The following is an 18,440-nucleotide window of genomic DNA, read 5'->3' on the forward strand; positions in this document are numbered from 1 at the left end:
CGCATTCCTAGAACGCTGTAATTGCAATTGTGATTGCAATCACAGCTTCGGTTGACATACAGTGCCGCTGCCTCCTAAAAAGGTCTGCTTGTTGGAGGAAGGAACACTCTCAATGGCGATGATAGCCCCCCCCCCCCCCCTAGTTGAAACACCGCGAACATGTCAAGTACAGTTTGTTGGCTCTCAACAAAGGAAGGGGAGAGGCGAGGCCTAGCGACCGCTTGAAAATAACACCGCTTTTCGATGTTTGAGAATCGGAAAAGTGTATTATTCTGGTTTCGTGCAAGAGCCCGGGGGGATTTATTTGCAGAAACAGAAAAAAAAAAGAGAGAGGAAAGGGAAAGCTAAAAGGGGAAAGGTCAACCATGCAGCGTATAGCATTCGTTGCGTATCGCGTTCTCATGATTTAACAACATTTTATTTTTTCAAACTGCGAACTGTAGCACAACCCTATATTGCAATCACGTTTGCAAGATCAGGCTCCGAACGGCCGTACGCACTTCGCTCTGCATCGACGTCGTCTAGTAAGAGAACTACATTACTGCGCATATATTTGTGAACACAGTAAATCGAATTTCAGTAGGTGCTACATTTTCCTTATATGCGAACGATGTTTACGCTTCCCATTACAGGCCACTGAGATTCGATTTCGAGGCGTCGCGCCCCATCGTCTAGTTCCCCTTTGGAATGGAATTTCAATCGTTCTGCAGCAACTAAGCACTCTCTGTCGTTGCGTTCGGCTTATCTACAGCCTTGCGGTAAGCGAACAAACAATGCATCCATATTTACTTTTGATCTGAAGCAAGCGTCAGAATCAGGAACATCGAGAGGAAGGATTAATTTCCGCAAGGTGCAAAACTTGGAATCAGCTGAAAATTTGCTCAAAGTAGCTAGGAGATCGCATTTAGGATGGCTCGAAGCTGTGCTTAATTAGTTAATTCACTTCACGATATAAATTCGGTACGATTCTGTAGACAATAGATTTAGGGCGTGCGGTTAGTTTAACCATCCATGCACTGTGATTCCCCCACGTAAGCCTCAGCTCCATATATTCTGCATATTCTATGCACAATAGCATATATTCTAGCATAGCATAGCTCATATATTCTATAGCATATATTCTATACAGAATCTGCATAGCTCTATATATTCATACATTCTGCCTCTACTGGTCGTTCGTCGAAATTCAATGACGAACCAAGTTTCACCAAGTTCTTCGCTTCCAAGCCTTCGCGTTGTTACACTTTCTAAGCTAAGTCCCAATATTTTCACTGAGCAAACGGATATGGCCAATCTCTGAAACCATCTCGTTTTGATGAAGTTACTGACCACTTTCGCGCAACTGAGAGGCTGCCTGCTTTACTGCGTGGGGGGAGGAGGATATGTTTAAAGCTGAGAAAAAAGACAGAGAGGAAACAGAAGGGAAAGGTGAACCATTATGTAGGCTTGCTATTCTCAAAAGCAAGCAAACAAATAAAAAGAAAATAAAAGCAACAGACACAGAGAAAATTATGAAAAAATACAGAAAAACACAGCTGACTGATCAAGCTGTGTAACGCGTACCTCGTGTTTTACATTCAAGCTATCCTTGTCTGAAACGTATTTTTTGCCTGTAATGTATAAATGAAATGAAAATAAAATCACAAAGAAATGTATAAATACTTGTTTCATCGCACATTAAACCATGTTGGAAGTGTGCGCTTGTCCTTGTCTTTGTTTATGAGTCTTCGTGGTTGGTCGCACTATAGGAACAATGCAAGATTATGCTGTTCAATGTCTACTGAAATACAACAAGATTGACATGTCTCTGAGAATTCTTAGGAACGATAATCGAACTTGGCAGAAGGCAGCGCTCACTTTCATGGCAGGTCTGCTCGTCAACGGGAAAGGTTAGCCACAGGGTAGGCTTGCTATTCCCAAAAGCTATCAAGCAAACAAAAGAGGGTACAAGCAGCTGAGACACAGAAAATTATGAAAAAATACAAAATAAACAGCTCCTTCACTAATCGTTGCGCATAGGACGTATCAGAGAATGCACAGGAGCTTAGATTCCCGAAGGAATCGTGTCGACGTAGACGTGACTTCAGCGTGCTGAGTAGGGCCAAGTAGCACCGCGAGGGGGTGGGGGGGGTGGAGCTCTCGGTAGCCTAGATGAGCAAGGCGGCGCTGGAGACTCGACCGGTGATCTTCGTACCGCTGGCAGGCAAGGAGTATGTGTGGCACGTCAGCTTCTACGTGGCACGTGGGGCAAAGAGGCGATGGATGCTGACTCATCTGAAATAGGAGGAGTGGAGTTCGTGCCACATTCAGCCGCAGCCGATGAAGCAAGCGCAGAAAGTTGGGCTAGTTGGTGAGACAGCATACTGCAGATGTTGGGACGCGGAAGACAGGGAAGAAGCAACGATTCCTCGATGCGCGGGATGCGGCCAGGCACAGCATATGTCATTAAACGGTCAATGGATTTAAGGAAGGCATTGGTTCGTATGGCTTCTTGCTGAAAGAGCTGTGTGCGGTTGGCAATGAAGCGGCGGATTTTCAGCTGGCACATGGAATGCGCAAGGGGAAGGACAGTTGATTACTCAGTGTCATGTGCTTGCCGAGCAAGAGCGTCAGCACGATCATTGCCTGAAATTCCGACATGGCTCGGAATCCATTGGAACACCACTTCGTGTCCAACCGACAGCATAGCTACACGAATAATAGTGATTAGTCTATATGTATTGTGTCTATGTGTAAACAGTGTTGCGGAATATGTGCCCGTGTGTTCTCCTTATATTAATACATACACCCGCAACTAAATAGTTCCCCGCCACGCGATTGCGCCGATTGCGCACAAGGGTGTCAGGCCGTGTTTAGTTAAAAAGTTTGTCATTGCTTTGCTCAAGACTTTTTTGATGAGTATGGTGATAATCGAAAGTATTGATAAATGCCTCTAATTAGTAAGCGACCGTTTCTTTTCGCCCTTAAATAGTGACCTGATCACGGCAGTTTTATAGGCCTGGAATTCATAAGCTGTCTTTCTTTTCGCCCTTAAGTGGGCTTAAAGGGGTTGCTGTTTGTGTGTCTCACACGCTATGGGAGCAGGTGTATTCTGTACTCAATGCTCATCATCTCGAATACACTCGCAATGCAGCGCGGGAAGAATAACAAGTGCGCGCTCCCTCCCAAGTACGCGCGCACTTGTTATTTTACCAACCACCAACCAACCAACAAGTGCGCGCTGTTTCACGATGCGCGCTGATTGTGATGTGGGTGTAATGAGGAGTTCCACGGCAAAATGACGAATGGATACATCGTAATGACGAAATGCCCCATCTGCCAATGGGAATAATATCCGATTTTTTTTTTTCAAGAATTGTCTCATAGGAATTTGTATTTGTTATCTGGAATAGCATTGTTGATCACACAATACACAAGAGATGGGATTCATCCTCTCCCTAGTATTTTTTCTTCATCAACATCAGCATCATAATTGCATAACGGAGCTATTGATAACAATCCCTGCTTGAGTGCTATAGCTTCCTTGGCGCACGTATCAGCAACCTTATCCATACTGCTCCGCTCGCAGTTGGTATAGGGTTTACCGCGGTGACTGTGTAGCCTCTGTCTCGTAAAGTTTCGTTTTCCGAGCGTTGCCTATAATAGGTGTGTGTCTTTGATCACATGGATGCGCTGATTCTGTTCATTTTACCTTGTATGGCGGTATTAGCGAAAGCTTCCGCTGCTATAGAATATGCGCATGATGTGCGTCCCGGCGAGGTATATTCCTGCACGTCACAGCCAAGTCTGAGCTACTCTCGTATCGCTTTGATTGGACAAAGGAATGCAGGAAGCGGCAGTTCCCGCAATATATTTTCGTTCAGGATTGGATGCACTAGGGGTGACGTAGCCTTGACGTATCCTTGACGTCTTGCGGCGATTCGGAGGAAGGAAAGCGGAACCTCAAAGTTGGCTCCTTGATTCACGTATTAATTACAAACAGCACAACGGATGAATCGCGTGCCTTTTGCATTATTGCCATGATGACAGAATCTTTGACATCGCCAAGCGAACCCACCACATCATCGTCCCATTTATTATATATACCGGGTGCCTCAGTTAAATCCCCAGGCTAAATAATTCGCGAACCGGTGCGCCAATCGAATAACTTTCTTTTTTATAAGTATCTGTCCAATACCGCCTACAAGATGCGCACCGCGTGAATGAGCGGGAGGCGCTCACTATTTAAATAAAAATTCAAATGAGTTTCGTGAAAAAAGCTAACTTCTAAAGCAGGGCGCCGTCGGCATTAAAATGGGTACTACCCCTTCTGGAACCTTCAGTAGATACCTTTTAGAGAAAAATCTGCAACCGAAGCGGGTCATTTGTTGCAGTAATTAATTGGTTTCGGTTTACATATTTTTGTCGTGGCTGGTCGCGGTGAAGCGCAAAAGGACGCTCTTTCACTCCCATGTCCACCAATGAATTACGTCCCTACACCAATGAATTACACCAATGAATTACATCCTTTTGCGATTCGCTGCGACCAGCCGCGACAAAAATACGTAAACGAAACCAATTAATTACTGCAACAAATGACCCGCTTCGGTGGCAGATTTTTCTCTAAAAGGTGTCCACTGAAGGTCCCAAAGGGGTAGTACCCGTTTTAATGCCGACGGCGCCCTGCTTTAGAAGTTAGCTTCTTTCACGAAACTCATTTGAATTTTTATTTAAATAATGAGCGCCTCCCGCTCATTCACGCGGTGCGCATCTTTTAGGCGGTATTGGACAGATACTTGTAAAAAAGAAAGTTATTCGATTGGTGCACCGGTTCGCGAATTATTTAGCCCGGGGATTTAACTGAGACACCCGTTATATAAACGGGACGATGATGTGGTGGGACATTCACCGCTGCTATGGTGGTGCACCACTCCATTGGGTTGGGAAGATGGCAAAGGGATGAGGATGGAAAAGTGTCCCCATTAGCGTCAGCAGTTTCAACTGCTGGAGAATAACTCGTAGGCCTTACATCTGATGTGAGGGGTCCGACCATGTCCTGAGACAAGTTAGGGGTGCCTTTTTAGTGGAAATTATATCAGAAGTACGCAACATTTGCAACTTTTACAATTTTTGCTTACCTATTCGATAGACGCAGGTTCATATGTGAAAGTGAACATATTCGACACAAGTGTGTCTGGTTGGGTGAGAACTATGATAGTAACGAAATCTCCAACCAAGTTACAGGACGGGGATACCCGACGTTTCGGAGCCAGTTCGGCTCCTTCCTCAGGGGTGACTGTAGTGGCCGTTGGCAGCAGCGTTCTTGCCGTGGTTCGAATTTCGTGATGCGCCGGATTGTTTTTCAGTCACGTGACGGAGGCCGTTGACGTATACGCTGGGTAACGCTCCAACAGATCGGTTAAGGTTTCCAGGTGTGGATTGTATATGCCAGGACTCTACAAACATTCTTTTGATTTGATTACCCTCAAGGTCGATTATGCAGGCGTTTTGAAAGTCGATAGGATGGTCTCGAACTTGACAGTGTTCAGCGAGGGCGCTTCGTTCGATGTCCGACTTCCGTACATCATTCTTATGTTGCCGTACGTAGACGGGTAGACGTAGACGGGTTTGTGAGACGGGTTTGTGTCTCACAAACCCGTCTCAACAATCGGACACTATATACCGCGGCCGAAAGATCGCCCACCGAAAGAAATAGCACAAGGTGTAGTCTATAAAATTCCATGTAACAAATGCAGCGCATCATATATCGGCGAGACAAAGAACTTCCCCGAAAGGCTACGGCAACATAAGAATGATGTACGGAAGTCGGACATCGAACGAACCGCTCTCGCTGAACACTGTCAAGTTCGAGACCATCCTATCGACTTTCAAAACGCCTGCATAATCGACCGTGAGGGTAATCAAATCAAAAGAATGTTTGTAGAGTCCTGGCATATACAATCCACACCTGGAAACCTTAACCGATCTGTTGGAGCGTTACCCAGCGTATACGTCAACGGCCTCCGTCACGTGACTGAAAAACAATCCGGCGCATCACGAAATTCGAACCACGGCAAGAACGCTGCTGCCAACGGCCACTACAGTCACCCCTGAGGAAGGAGCCGAACTGGCTCCGAAACGTCGGGTATCCCCGTCCTGTAACTTGGTTGGAGATTTTCGTTACTATCATAGTTCTCACCCAACCAGACACACTTGTGTCGAATATGTTCACTTTCAAGTCTTTACGCCTTGACTACGGCCAAGAAACAGCAAAGTTGGCGAAGCGTTACGTCAATGTGATTCGCAGCATTTCAATCTTCAAAACCCACCTCCAATTTACGACCAACTGCCGAGACATGGACTTGATCCCCCGAAGCCTACGCATCAGACGTCTCGTCCACACTGCGGAGGGACAGAATATTTTGGCACAAGCCGAACGCCGTTTGGTAATTGCCCGGATCCACGAGTGCAGGTCAACATTGAGAAGAAAAGATCTTGATCTCTTTTTCATTCGTCGGCAACTCGAACATCGCATCCCGGACTTATTTCATTCGCTGGACTTGTTTGCCAGGACTTGTGCCTCCACTGTGGCAAAAAAACAGCGGATATCTCAGGACCGAAAACTTACGTCGCTAACGAAGGCAGACAGGACGCAGCCCAGCGCCGACGTCGCCAGATTTGTAAAAAACATCTCTTCGAGACAGCTCTCACCCAACGAGACAAGTGTGCTGGCGAAAGGTCACGGCTTCAACCTTACAACGGCACGACCACCTCTGGCAAAGATGGTCGCAGCTGTCGAAGACGGTATAAGACACCTGGATTCCAGCATTCAAGAACAAGTAAGACTGAAAGCGATTGGAATTATGTCAAAAATCCAAAAACAGCAATGTCACAACATAACCAGGGAAGAGCATAAAGCACTTCGAAGCCTCCAGGAAGACTCGAAGATTGTCATTCTGCCTGCTGACAAGGGAAATTCAACGGTCGTCCTAGACCGGCAGGACTACGATGGCAAAATCCGAGACCTCCTTGACAACAGTACGTATGAAAATCTCAAAAAAGACCCGACATCGCAGATTCAGACTAAGCTTAATAAGATACTTGCTGATATATTCAAGAAATACCCAGATGCAAGAGCCCTCTACTTACGACTTATCTGCAGGAACGGTAACGCGCCTGGTTTCTATGGTGTCCCTAAGATCCACAAGCCCGGTATCCCACTTCGCCCCATTGTAGACTTCAGATCGTCCCCTCTTCGGGCGTTGTCCTGCTACCTACACAAGGTTTTATCCCCGCTCACCGGAAACACCCCAACTCATGTACGAAACTCTGCCCACTTCGTGGAGCGCGTCTCACCACTCATCATCAGCGCTGACGAGTGCCTCGTTTCGTTTGACGTTGTGTCTCTCTTCACGAACGTGCCGGTCCCACTGGCAGTGGACGCTGCCAGGATGGCACTTGAGAGGGACAACGACCTGGCGACTAGAACCCACCTCAGTGTTCACGAAGTGTGCCGCCTCCTAGATTTCTGCCTCAGCGGAACGTACTTCTCATTCAACGGAGAGTACTACAAGCAGACTACCGGAACAGCAATGGGTGCGTCAATATCTGTAACCGCAGCGAACTTGGTGATGAAATCAATTGAAGAAAGTGCCCTGCAATCCCCCGATATTAAACCGAAAACATTCTTACGGTACGTAGACGATTGCTTCTGTATTTTGAAGAATTCCGATGTTGACGAGTTTTTGGCACGCCTAAACCGCATCGAGCCATCCATCCAGTTTACCGTGGAACTCGAGAGGGACAACGTTTTGCCTTTTCTCGATGTACTCGTAAAGAGAGAAGCAAGTGACCTAAAGTTCACCGTGTACAGGAAGCCCACTCATACGGGACGATATCTAAGGTTTGATTCCAATCACCCTACGTGTCACAAGGCTTCGGTGGTTTCGTCCCTTTTTTCGAGAGCTAAGAAGATTTGTTTGTCGGAGAAAGACAGGAAAAAAGAAGAAGCAGCAATCACTTCCGATTTAAAAAAGAACGGATACACAAGTAGCTTTGTTCAGAGAGTCGCCCGTCGTCAAGCTCGCGGTCTCCGAAACCGACCACGTCCAACTAACGACCAGACCTGTCAGACTAGACGAATCACCATGCCATATGTGAAGGGAATCAGCGAGTCTCTGACACGTATACTAGCGAAGGAAGGAATACGTGTGTCTCACAAACCCGTCTCAACAATCGGACACTATATACCGCGGCCGAAAGATCGCCCACCGAAAGAAAAAGCACAAGGTGTAGTCTATAAAATTCCATGTAACAAATGCAGCGCATCATATATCGGCGAGACAAAGAACTTCCCCGAAAGGCTACGGCAACATAAGAATGATGTACGGAAGTCGGACATCGAACGAAGCGCTCTCGCTGAACACTGTCAAGTTCGAGACCATCCTATCGATTTTCAAAACGCCTGCATAATCGACCTTGAGGGTAATCAAATCAAAAGAATGTTTGTACACTCTAAATCGTTTCACTCCTTTAAAGGTGTAAAATAGGTGTATTAACAAAGATCACACCCCTTTCACACCCTACAACTTTGTTTTGGAAGTTCCTGAGGGTGTAACGTTGGTGTACTCCACCCTCAGGTGAAATATGATGATAGTGTGTCGCCTGGGTGTAGAAAGGGAGTGTGTTTGTTTTCGTTCACATGAACAAAAGTAAATATATACAACAACAGGGAACAGGAAGTTACATATCAACAGTGCATGGCATGCATTTACAACAAGTCTACCATCTGGTAATGCATGCAGATTTTGAAGATCTGTTGAGATAGTGCTTAAATTTCTTAGAACACGTTGCTCCTCAGTGCAAGACAGAACAAATACATGATAGTGCTCATCATACTCAGCTGTAGTTAATATTTGTATGAGAAAAATGGTATTAGAGTTAATAACATGTATGCCTGCAATCTCAATAAACACGGGTAAGTCCTCCTCTGAAGATTCTTTGGCAACAACAGCCAACAGTAAATGTGTTATCATTATCAACTGCACTTTTCACATAGACTATAGATTCTGCGTGAATCTCCTTGGAACCATCAGCAGATGTGGCATTTCTGATGAAGGGCTGCGACCACACATACATTTGATAAAATTGATGTCTTCTTGCTAATGAAAGGGTTATCTTCTTAAAATGTCGAGTTTTTCTAGCAACATCTTTAAAATGCTGGTGTTTCCCTTCGAAACGCGTACAACAATACAGATAGGAAAGGACCAAACATCATGATGAGTCGCGGATAATGAACAACGTAATGCATTTTACAGGGGTTAGATATTTGTGGCTACAACACTGCAAAGCCTTGAAGAAACGAATAAATGTGCCGTTCTAAGTAATGAACATGCATATGGGGGAGGTGCCTGCTCATGAGAAGGTCTACAGTTTCACGAAAAGCTATATACAGCTGCCGCGCTTCATTGCCATGCACAGCTGCCACGCCATACATGATTGTCTGTATGTCGGCTGTGCATGTTTACACACATATTTAGTCACCTTGATTTGCATACATATATGGACCTCAATGTGATATATGTGATATACGCATAATGACATTGATTATACGCAATATGCTTGTAATTGTGAACACACAGTTACGAGCTCATTGCCACGAACCCAGCAGTTTTATTCGGCGTTACACCCTTTACACCCCAATTGCCGTGAGGGTGTTAAAATACACCTTAAAAGGTGTGCGCCATGAACATTTTGATTTACACCCTTTAAGGTGTAAAACGATTTAGAGTGTAGAGTCCTGGCATATACAATCCACACCTGGAAACCTTAACCGATCTGTTGGAGCGTTACCCAGCGTATACGTCAACGGCCTCCGTCACGTGACTGAAAAACAATCCGGCGCATCACGAAATTCGAACCACGGCAAGAACGCTGCTGCCAACGGCCACTACAGTCACCCCTGAGGAAGGAGCCGAACTGGCTCCGAAACGTCGGGTATCCCCGTCCTGTAACTTGGTTGGAGATTTTCGTTACTATCAAGGTTCATATGTGGCATTGATCGCCAGGATTGCACGTCTGCCGATTTCTGCTTTTTCGCTTTGTCTTTTATGCTCTCTAAAAGTCTCTTTAAATGCATTAAGGTCCCTTCAACCGCTATTACATGGGTGTTAAACTCCCGGCTAACTGCGCCCAGGCATTCGCGCCGAGCACCGTAGGATATTTTTTTAATGGCACATTTCATTTTTCTACCTGTTCTAGAAGAGTCTCCCGCTCATCTGCACTGCATTGTGCCCATCGGAACACAGCTTCTGACACGAAGTTTGCAAACAAAACGCAAGCAGAACAGACCAAATCTCAGTCACAGAAAACAGTCATCGGAAGCGGAAATGAGGCGCTGTCCTGCCCATCTGCGTCATTCTACGTGGAACCTGGGCCGGCACCCCTCGAGTCTTCAGACGTCAGTCCTTTGGCAGAGGGAGAGGTTTACGTTTGAGAAACGGGCGCTCCCCTGAGGAGATATTCCTCCTCAGGGCGCCCGTAACCAAGGGATACTTGAGAGCGATGTTGCGGGAACTTGGGGAACACGACCCAGTGTGTAAGAATTTAGACGAGCTCGTCCCAATCCTCACATTTGCTACGGCGGCAGTTACCCGACGTAACATGGTGAGGTTCATGAGCCACAAGTGGTCACATGCGTATACTCTGCGTAACATGGACAGGGGCGGCAGCAGTACGCTAAATACAATGTCTAAACATCTCGTTTCTTTATAAATTATTGACTCAGTTTTTAAGGGGTAGGTTTGTCCTCTTTGATGCTGAAGGCACCGCAAGGTACAGAATATAGGTCACCGCGTGCCGCTTTGTTTGAGACCCCTGCCCTATAACGGTCGTAGCAGGCACTACATTTGAGTGTGAGAATATCAGTAATACAAGAAAACTGGATTTGAAAATCCTTTATACGAGGGGTGTTCAAGTCAAACCGGGACTTTTCATTTTTCGCAAAAGTAAAACGAACTTACAGGCGAGAAATTACTTTTATTTTTCAACGTAATCTCCAGCTGCACTAATGTACTTGTCCCAGCGTTTCACGAGGGCTTGGATGCCAGCAGCGTAGAAACCCTTACCGGCGCGCAGCAGCCATGGTCGGACAGCATTCTTGACCTCGTCGTCGCAGCTGAAGTGGCGACCCCCAAGGAACGCCTTCAGTGGCCCGAAGAGATGGAAATCGCTGGAGGCGAGTTCTGCACTGCAAGGGGGATGTGGCAGCAACTCCCAGCCAAGTTCCTGTAAGGTGCCTGTCGTGAGATGCGCGTTATGCGGGCGTGCACTGTCCTGTAGGAGGAGGACTCCTTTGGTTATGAGGCCCTGCCGCTTTTGCTTCAGCGCCTTACGCACATCCCTGAGAACCTGGTAGTAATATGTACTATTGATGGTAATACCACTGGGCATAAAATCAACATGAACAACGCCAGCCTTGTCCCAGAAAACCGGGGCCATGACCTTACCCGCAGACGGGGTGCTTCGGAACTTGTTGGGAGCTGGCGAGCACGGATGCTTCCACTGTTTTGATGCCCGTTTAGACTCAGGAATGAAATGGTGCACTCACGTTTCATCGCACGTGATGATCCTATCAAGGAACGTCTGTCCTTCAGTGTCGAAACGGTACTACCTTAGCTCTTGGGAGGTTTCCAGTCTTCTCTGCCGGTCAAACACGGAGAGCTGCCACAGGACCCAACGGGCACTAACTTTCCAAAACTTGAGGTGTTCATGAATGATAGTGTTCAACGTTCCCACAAAAAGGTCCGTCTTTCGAGCCAGTTCGAGACATGTTATCCGTCGGTCCTTGAGGATCAGGCGCTCCACAAGTTAAATGTTCTCAGGAACTCTGACACTGGGCTCTGAGCCGCCCCGGCCGGGATCTTCCTGCACTGATGTACGACCGTCTCGGAATCGTTTGCACCACTCAAACGCTTTGCTGCGGCTAAGTGTATCGTGGCCATACGGAGCCTGAAGTCTACTGTGAATTTCAGATGACTTTACAGCTTCATTCACGTAGTTTTCGTGTGAACCTATGGAAGTCCTCATGTTTAAACTGTCTGTATGGTAAGCCATTGAAAAACAATTTTGACATGTCTGGAACTACGGGTTCTAGAAACTATCCGAAAGATGTGTAGGATCACGGAGCAAAACAGAGAGACACAAATGAAAGGGCAAACACACACACACACACAAGATATGTTCTCACTGTGTAACAGCTGCTCTGACTACTAAAATGAACATTTTCCAAATTGGTATAACATAGCTTGACAATTTATGCTGATGAAAGTTGAAAACTGAAGTAAGTGGTTAGTTGCAGAAGACACGAATACTTGTCATAGCATAGCAGTTTCCCTTCCTCCTTTCGTGTTCCGCCGTTCATCCTACTTCGAGGATGTACTGAATTACACCACTGCTTTGTGTGGTATCGCACGCTCCTTTGACAGAACATCGAACAGTATTATACAGCAGAAATCATAAGGCCGATGAATATAATTTTTTGCTTTACGTTTCGACACAACTATCATCGCAAGTGATTGCTCGTGGTTTGACCTTGTACCTCTGAGCGATCCTCAACGTTCCCTGAAATATCTGCATGTGTCACCAAATATTTACGATAGTTTGTCTCAAAAGGAGTGCATTAAAATTTTCTCTATGTGTCACAAATACAAACAGCATTGAACAGGAAGCCCCCATTTCGAACTTGCTTTTATGCTTTGGGTCGGATTACTTATAGTGGTCAAGAAAATGCAAATATATATTCCACTGGTAGTATCAACACACTGTGCTAGCTGTGAAGTATGCTGTGTTCAGTACTACTTCGATATACCTACGCGATACTTGCTTCATTTGTTATAGTTTGTCAACGAACTTACAGAAGTGTGCCTCATTGCAAACGTGTGAGGCCAACAAGCTGGTGTACATAGTGAAACTGAGACGGATTACAGGTTGGGCTTATCATGCTGGTACCTTCCCAAGTACCTACCCAAGTACCTTCCCTTGTGCGCATACACAACCGGCTGTTGTGAAGGCTTTGGGCAGGGCTACAGCACCAAGTCAGGTGTGCTTTTCGCACTGGCCGCAGCAATGATACATGAAAGCCACCGCAAGCTGCATCGGGAAATGCTGGTTCCTGTTTCCCAAGCCTAAATGAAATGCACCTAACCTGATGGGAAGTAACCGTTGTGAGGCTGAAACCCATCAAAAGACTTGCAGAACACAAGCTTTAATGTTCCTGAGAACATAAACCCATTCATCAACCATCATCAGAGGATGAGCGCTCCCCAACCCGAAGAGACCTCCTTTCTTGCGTGTGTCCTCACGGTTGCTTACCACTGCGGAAAGAAAATGAGTTTAATGACAAGAAAGGAACAGTATTTGCTCAGTTCATGATGATTCTGCACTAATATTATGGACAAAAAGACAACACGACTCTGCTCTGGTGCTTTTGCGTATGAACAGCATGTGTGTAGGAAGTGCACAATATTTGTGCAGCAGACCGTGAAAACGACATGAATGTGGTATTGCCCACGACACGGACGCACCAATGTAACACAAAAATTGTACAATGAACGTATTTCAGCTTACGTACCAGTCCAGTAATTTCATTTCTTCCAATTCCAGTTCAGTACTACCAGTTCTTCAATGAGACATTCACTGAGAGTAAACGCACCTTACTCAGTGTGTGTTGATGAACGTGGAAATTGTAAAAAGTTATCAGAGACAACATCAGCTTCTTCGTGTCAGAAGGGATAGATCCAACGGTAATCCAGCCAGCAGAAACAAAAATATATGCAAAAGCAGACGACTTAACTGAACTAATATAGTGTACCTTCCATATCAGACATTTCCACCTTCATCTTGCACCTATGATAATTCACAAAGTAGATTACCAATGTTATTGTGTGACCAATCGTGGCTATATTAGATGAAGCAGACTAGCTAACAAACAGCTGCAAAAGCCGATTCACGAAGCTTCCTATTTTTATCCATATGTGGTAGTATTAGCGCGACTGTACTGTTTTAAGAGCTGTATTTCGTCATAAACGTTAACTTGAACCTCGACTTACCTCCACTTTGCTCTCTCTTTCCTCCTTTCTTTTGCCTTCGTCCACCGCGGCACGTTCAAATTTGTGGGTACGGTATCCCGCTTTAGAAGATTTGGTGGCGAGATTCGAAACTGCTTCTGGGACCGCGCGTTACCTATGATAATATTCATGGTCGAAATGATTGGAATAAATCGTTCCTTTCGGAGGTGGAACTCAGTCTGCACTGCAGTTTATGGCTACCGGCCACGGGCTTCGTACCTCTTCGTGTTTTTTTCTTTTTTTGGTGGAAACTTCTGGTAGGACACACTTCAATTCTCAGATGAATAGTTCAAACAGCCGGGAGCGCAGCACTGTCGCATTCTCAAGAACTTCGCCGCGGCATATCATATATTGCTGAACCTGAGAAAAGGCAAGGTCAGCGTTAGGAAGTACGCTGAAAGTATACCGCGCCAATGAAATGTCCACAAGCGGCCAGTGCTTCTCCAAAGAGATTTTTTTTTTAATTTCGTGTTAGCGCCGCGAAGCAACTGTGGCTATGAGCGGCGTACAGACGTGAACAGATGAAGAGAGGACAGCAGGAAGGAGTGGGGGACAGGGGGGTTAGTATGCGTCCCGGGCCGACTTCAAGGGGAACTGTGCCGATATTCGTCTAGAAAGTATTCGGAAAACCCAGGGAAAACCTCAGACAGCACAGCCGGTGACAGGATTCGAACCCGTGTCACCTCCCAGTCTCAGCGTGGAAAGCGATCACTCTAAATACTATATGCCACGGGAGCTGGTCCCAAAGAGAATGTTTCGTGTTTCCGGCGTTGACAGCAACGTACGTTTCAGAAACACCTGTCGCACAGGGAACAAAACAAAAGAAGCAAAGTCAAGAAGTCCATGCCAAGCCAAGACAGTTCAAACCTGTAGCTGTGATGTCAGTGCGCCCGCGCGCATGGTTGGCCTACCGTTAAGGCGGGATGCCGGTGAAACCTCCCCACCCCCCACCCCACCCCCCCCCCAAAAAAAAGAAAAAGAAAAGGACAACAGCGAGCCCTTTCAGCACTACCACCACCGCCTAAAATAAACAAAAAATAAAGAAACAACAAACAATTCGGCTAAAATATTTCACACTACGATTTAGTTTGCCTTAATGGAAACACAGCATGAGTATCGTTGAATCCTGTGGCACTAAAAATTCGACGTAGCTGTGCTTTAAGTAATGGCATAATGACAGCAGTTTTAACTTTTTCCGTGAAAAGTCTTGTTTCAAGTATATCACGGCCTTTGGGTATTGGCTAGACGAACGCAACTAAATTATCTCATATTTTGGAAATAGATCGGAAGGGATCTGGTTTAACAATTTTCGTAGGTAAGATGTTCTGCCTTGTCTTTCCTCTTTTTTCCTTTTTGAACGCTCAAAGTTGAACTCGAACTCTCCGTCTTTGAGCAGAAGTCACGAAGCTCAAAGGAGGAGGATGGGGTTCGAGGCCGTTGGGTTCGTACGTGCCCATCTATCTAACATGATCCTACAACAGCAGGTGACCCCGTCACAACCATCCGATGGTGGGACTACAGTGATGCTGAAAGAAGGACAGACCAACTACTGTACCCATAAAAAAGCTGTTAGTTATCTGCTCGAGGCCGGACAAACTTTGAATGACACCCAAGGAAAAGCTCCGAACCACCTCTCGAATACCCTTCAGGATATATAATATGACCAAGTAAACTTGTGAAGAATAGTGTGTAAAGAACCAGGTCGATCAAAAATAAGGAGAAAAGATCGTGGGACTGGTGATTCTTTTGTGCGCCGTGAAAGGTAATAATGGGACAAACAAATACGCGAGAAGGGTTTCGTGGAAGTGGGAGTCATCGGTCCAAAGGAAGGACCCTTTGTCGGCATCGATGCGTGCAAAGCAAGAATCCGCGGAATCTTTCAATCATTTGCTGTGGAATTTAAAGAAACGAGACATTGCAGTCGGAATAAATAGTTGCATGTTTATTTTCTCTTGAGCCCTTGCTCCAGCATCTCTTTGGGGTATCATCTTCTGCTGTGTTCGAGAAAAAATGTTTTGTTTATGTTACGCGGCTCAGATGAAACTTAATAATGAAATACGTGAGAAAGAGAGTTCTCGTGCGTCATGCGATAAACAGATTTCTGCGCAGGCGTACACCAGCGGATAATTAAAGCGAAAAGGGACGATATGGACACGCTTTTTGTTGCGGATATTTCCACGGAAGGAATAAAGAATGCCCAGAGTCACAGCTCATGAGACTCTTGTGTTCCGAGTTTCAAACTGAATTATGCTGCATGCTGCAACCTAGGCTGCATCCTGGGCTTTCTGGATTATTTTTTTTTAAACATTGTTCGAAAAAACAAGGGAAAATAACACATCAAAAAGTAGGCACTGCGACTAGCCTAGACACAAACCAGCCTTGCCGCTGCTCTTCTCAGCGTCACCTACACACAGCTGTATTTTCTCGATTATAAAAAGAGGGTAATGTACTGTAGGGGACACGGTTGTCTAAAATTAGCATATCGTGGTTTATCGCATCTCAAATCTCCAGGTGTTGCAAAACTCTTTCTTTCGAGTAATAAACACGTGTTAACACATCGTCCACCTTCAAATACAATATTGGCACACCACTTTCATGTGTGACCAAGGTAATATGGGACGGAAAAGTACTGATAGGCTATTTTAGCTAACCGTGTCCTCAACAGTACATTCCTACGTTCATTCATGAAAATATCAGTGTTTAGGTCCTTAATGTAATGACAGGTCCACAGCGGCATTGCGGTGAAGTAAGCGGAGGTGTCAGGCTCATGACACGAGAGCCCCATGAAGCACGCACACAGGACGAACAAATGTCTTTCGATAGGGCTACGAACAGGACTGTCACTATCCTAATCCGCCTTTTCCAAAAATATGAACAGCGCACGCGCAAGGCCGCTGCGCACCACGCGGTGGTAAACCGAAACTACCTGGTAGGCACGTAGCAGCTGTTTTGCAGGTGTGGCGAAGCCGGTAGGTACGTGAAGCAGAAGCTAGCATTCGAAGAAAGACCAGTAGGGCGATCCAACGGACAGCACTGGCCCTACAACCAGAGTCACGCACTGATTCTTTTGTTAAATCTGGGAACGTGCCCCACACCAGAAAATTGGAGCCTGCAGGCTTGTACTCAACTTTGGCCGCAACTCTTTCTTGCACATTTTTGATCCGCAGTCTGGTACCCAAGTTTGACGAGTGACACAGCGTTATCAAAAGATCCTTGTTCAACTTCTGTGGTACCTTACACAGCTGCATTAATTCAGTAACACCAAGGCAGTACATATTGTTTGCTTTCATTTGCTGACGGTACACGCATATTATAATATATCGGAGGATATCACATTAAAATAGACAAAATAACATTTTCTCCCCTGCTGACACGGAACTACAATCATGCAAAACTGCAGAAGGTCGAGAAACATTTCTCGTCCCCCAACGCTGATAAACCGTATAGTTAACTATACAGGGTGTCCCAGAAAACGTGTCATTGAATTAAGTAAAAAAACTACACCACCTAGAGTCATGCGGTCAACGGCATTTGTTGTTACTGGGTTTTTGTCACCTCTTCATGTGAATGTCATGTAACGTAAGTTTAATTATGTAAATGTTTGCGAGCTTAAGTCGGAAATTTGCCAAGTAAAGGTGACTTTTTTACCCCACCAATGTGAAGAGCGTGTCTAATTTACACAAATTAATGATATGTGACAAGGATATTCAGGAGCTATCCCATCAGAAAAAACAGCCGAACATCGTGCTCTACGGAGCTCCCACAGGATAGCGCACGATTAATCTTTCAGCGCAATCTTTGTCAGTCCGACGCAAGGAGGTTGGAATCCCGGTAACATCTCATTACGGCCGAAGTCTCATTACGGCCGAAAGTCTCGTTACGGCCGAAAATCCTTTAATCCCCAAGTGTCTCGTTACGGCCAAAGTCTCAATACGGCCGAAGGTAGTCTCATTACGGCCGAAGATGTCTCATAACGGGCAAAAAGAAAAAAGAAGCATCCACCATATTAGCTCTGTATATACTGTGTTTTATGCTTCCCAAAATGTGTCCGAGGCGGTGTGCCCCCACGGCTTGTGTCACACACAATGGTTCGTGCACACAATATTGCGACAGTGTTTCATGCATCCCTCGCGAAAAATGTTTTTATTGTCATATGTGTCACAAGATATTTGTATGTGTTACGCCATTTTCTCTCAGTATTCAAGGAACATCCTACTCGTTGGTTCTGTGAGCAAACTGTGTGTGTGTGTTCTGAAAAGTACTCCACAAGGGAGCCCACTGGGAGCTGCAGGAGCCACATGACCTATGACCATGATCTTCTCCCCCACTAGCTGC

The 18,440-nt window shown here is 45.7% G+C and overlaps 1 protein-coding gene across 1 annotated transcript; it reads left to right on the forward strand.

Moving 5' to 3' along the window:
• The first annotated feature begins 6,203 nt into the window (after positions 1–6,203).
• On the forward strand, positions 6,204–11,271 carry LOC135384606 (uncharacterized). The gene is made up of 2 exons (XM_064613804.1): positions 6,204–7,882; positions 11,040–11,271. The coding sequence occupies exons 1-2, from the start codon at positions 6,204–6,206 to the stop codon at positions 11,269–11,271; spliced, it is 1,911 nt and encodes a 636-aa protein (XP_064469874.1).
• Positions 11,272–18,440: the final 7,169 nt, after the last annotated feature.

This window comes from Ornithodoros turicata, chromosome 2 (genome assembly GCF_037126465.1).
Source record: "Ornithodoros turicata isolate Travis chromosome 2, ASM3712646v1, whole genome shotgun sequence".
Taxonomy (NCBI): Eukaryota; Metazoa; Arthropoda; class Arachnida; order Ixodida; family Argasidae; genus Ornithodoros; species Ornithodoros turicata.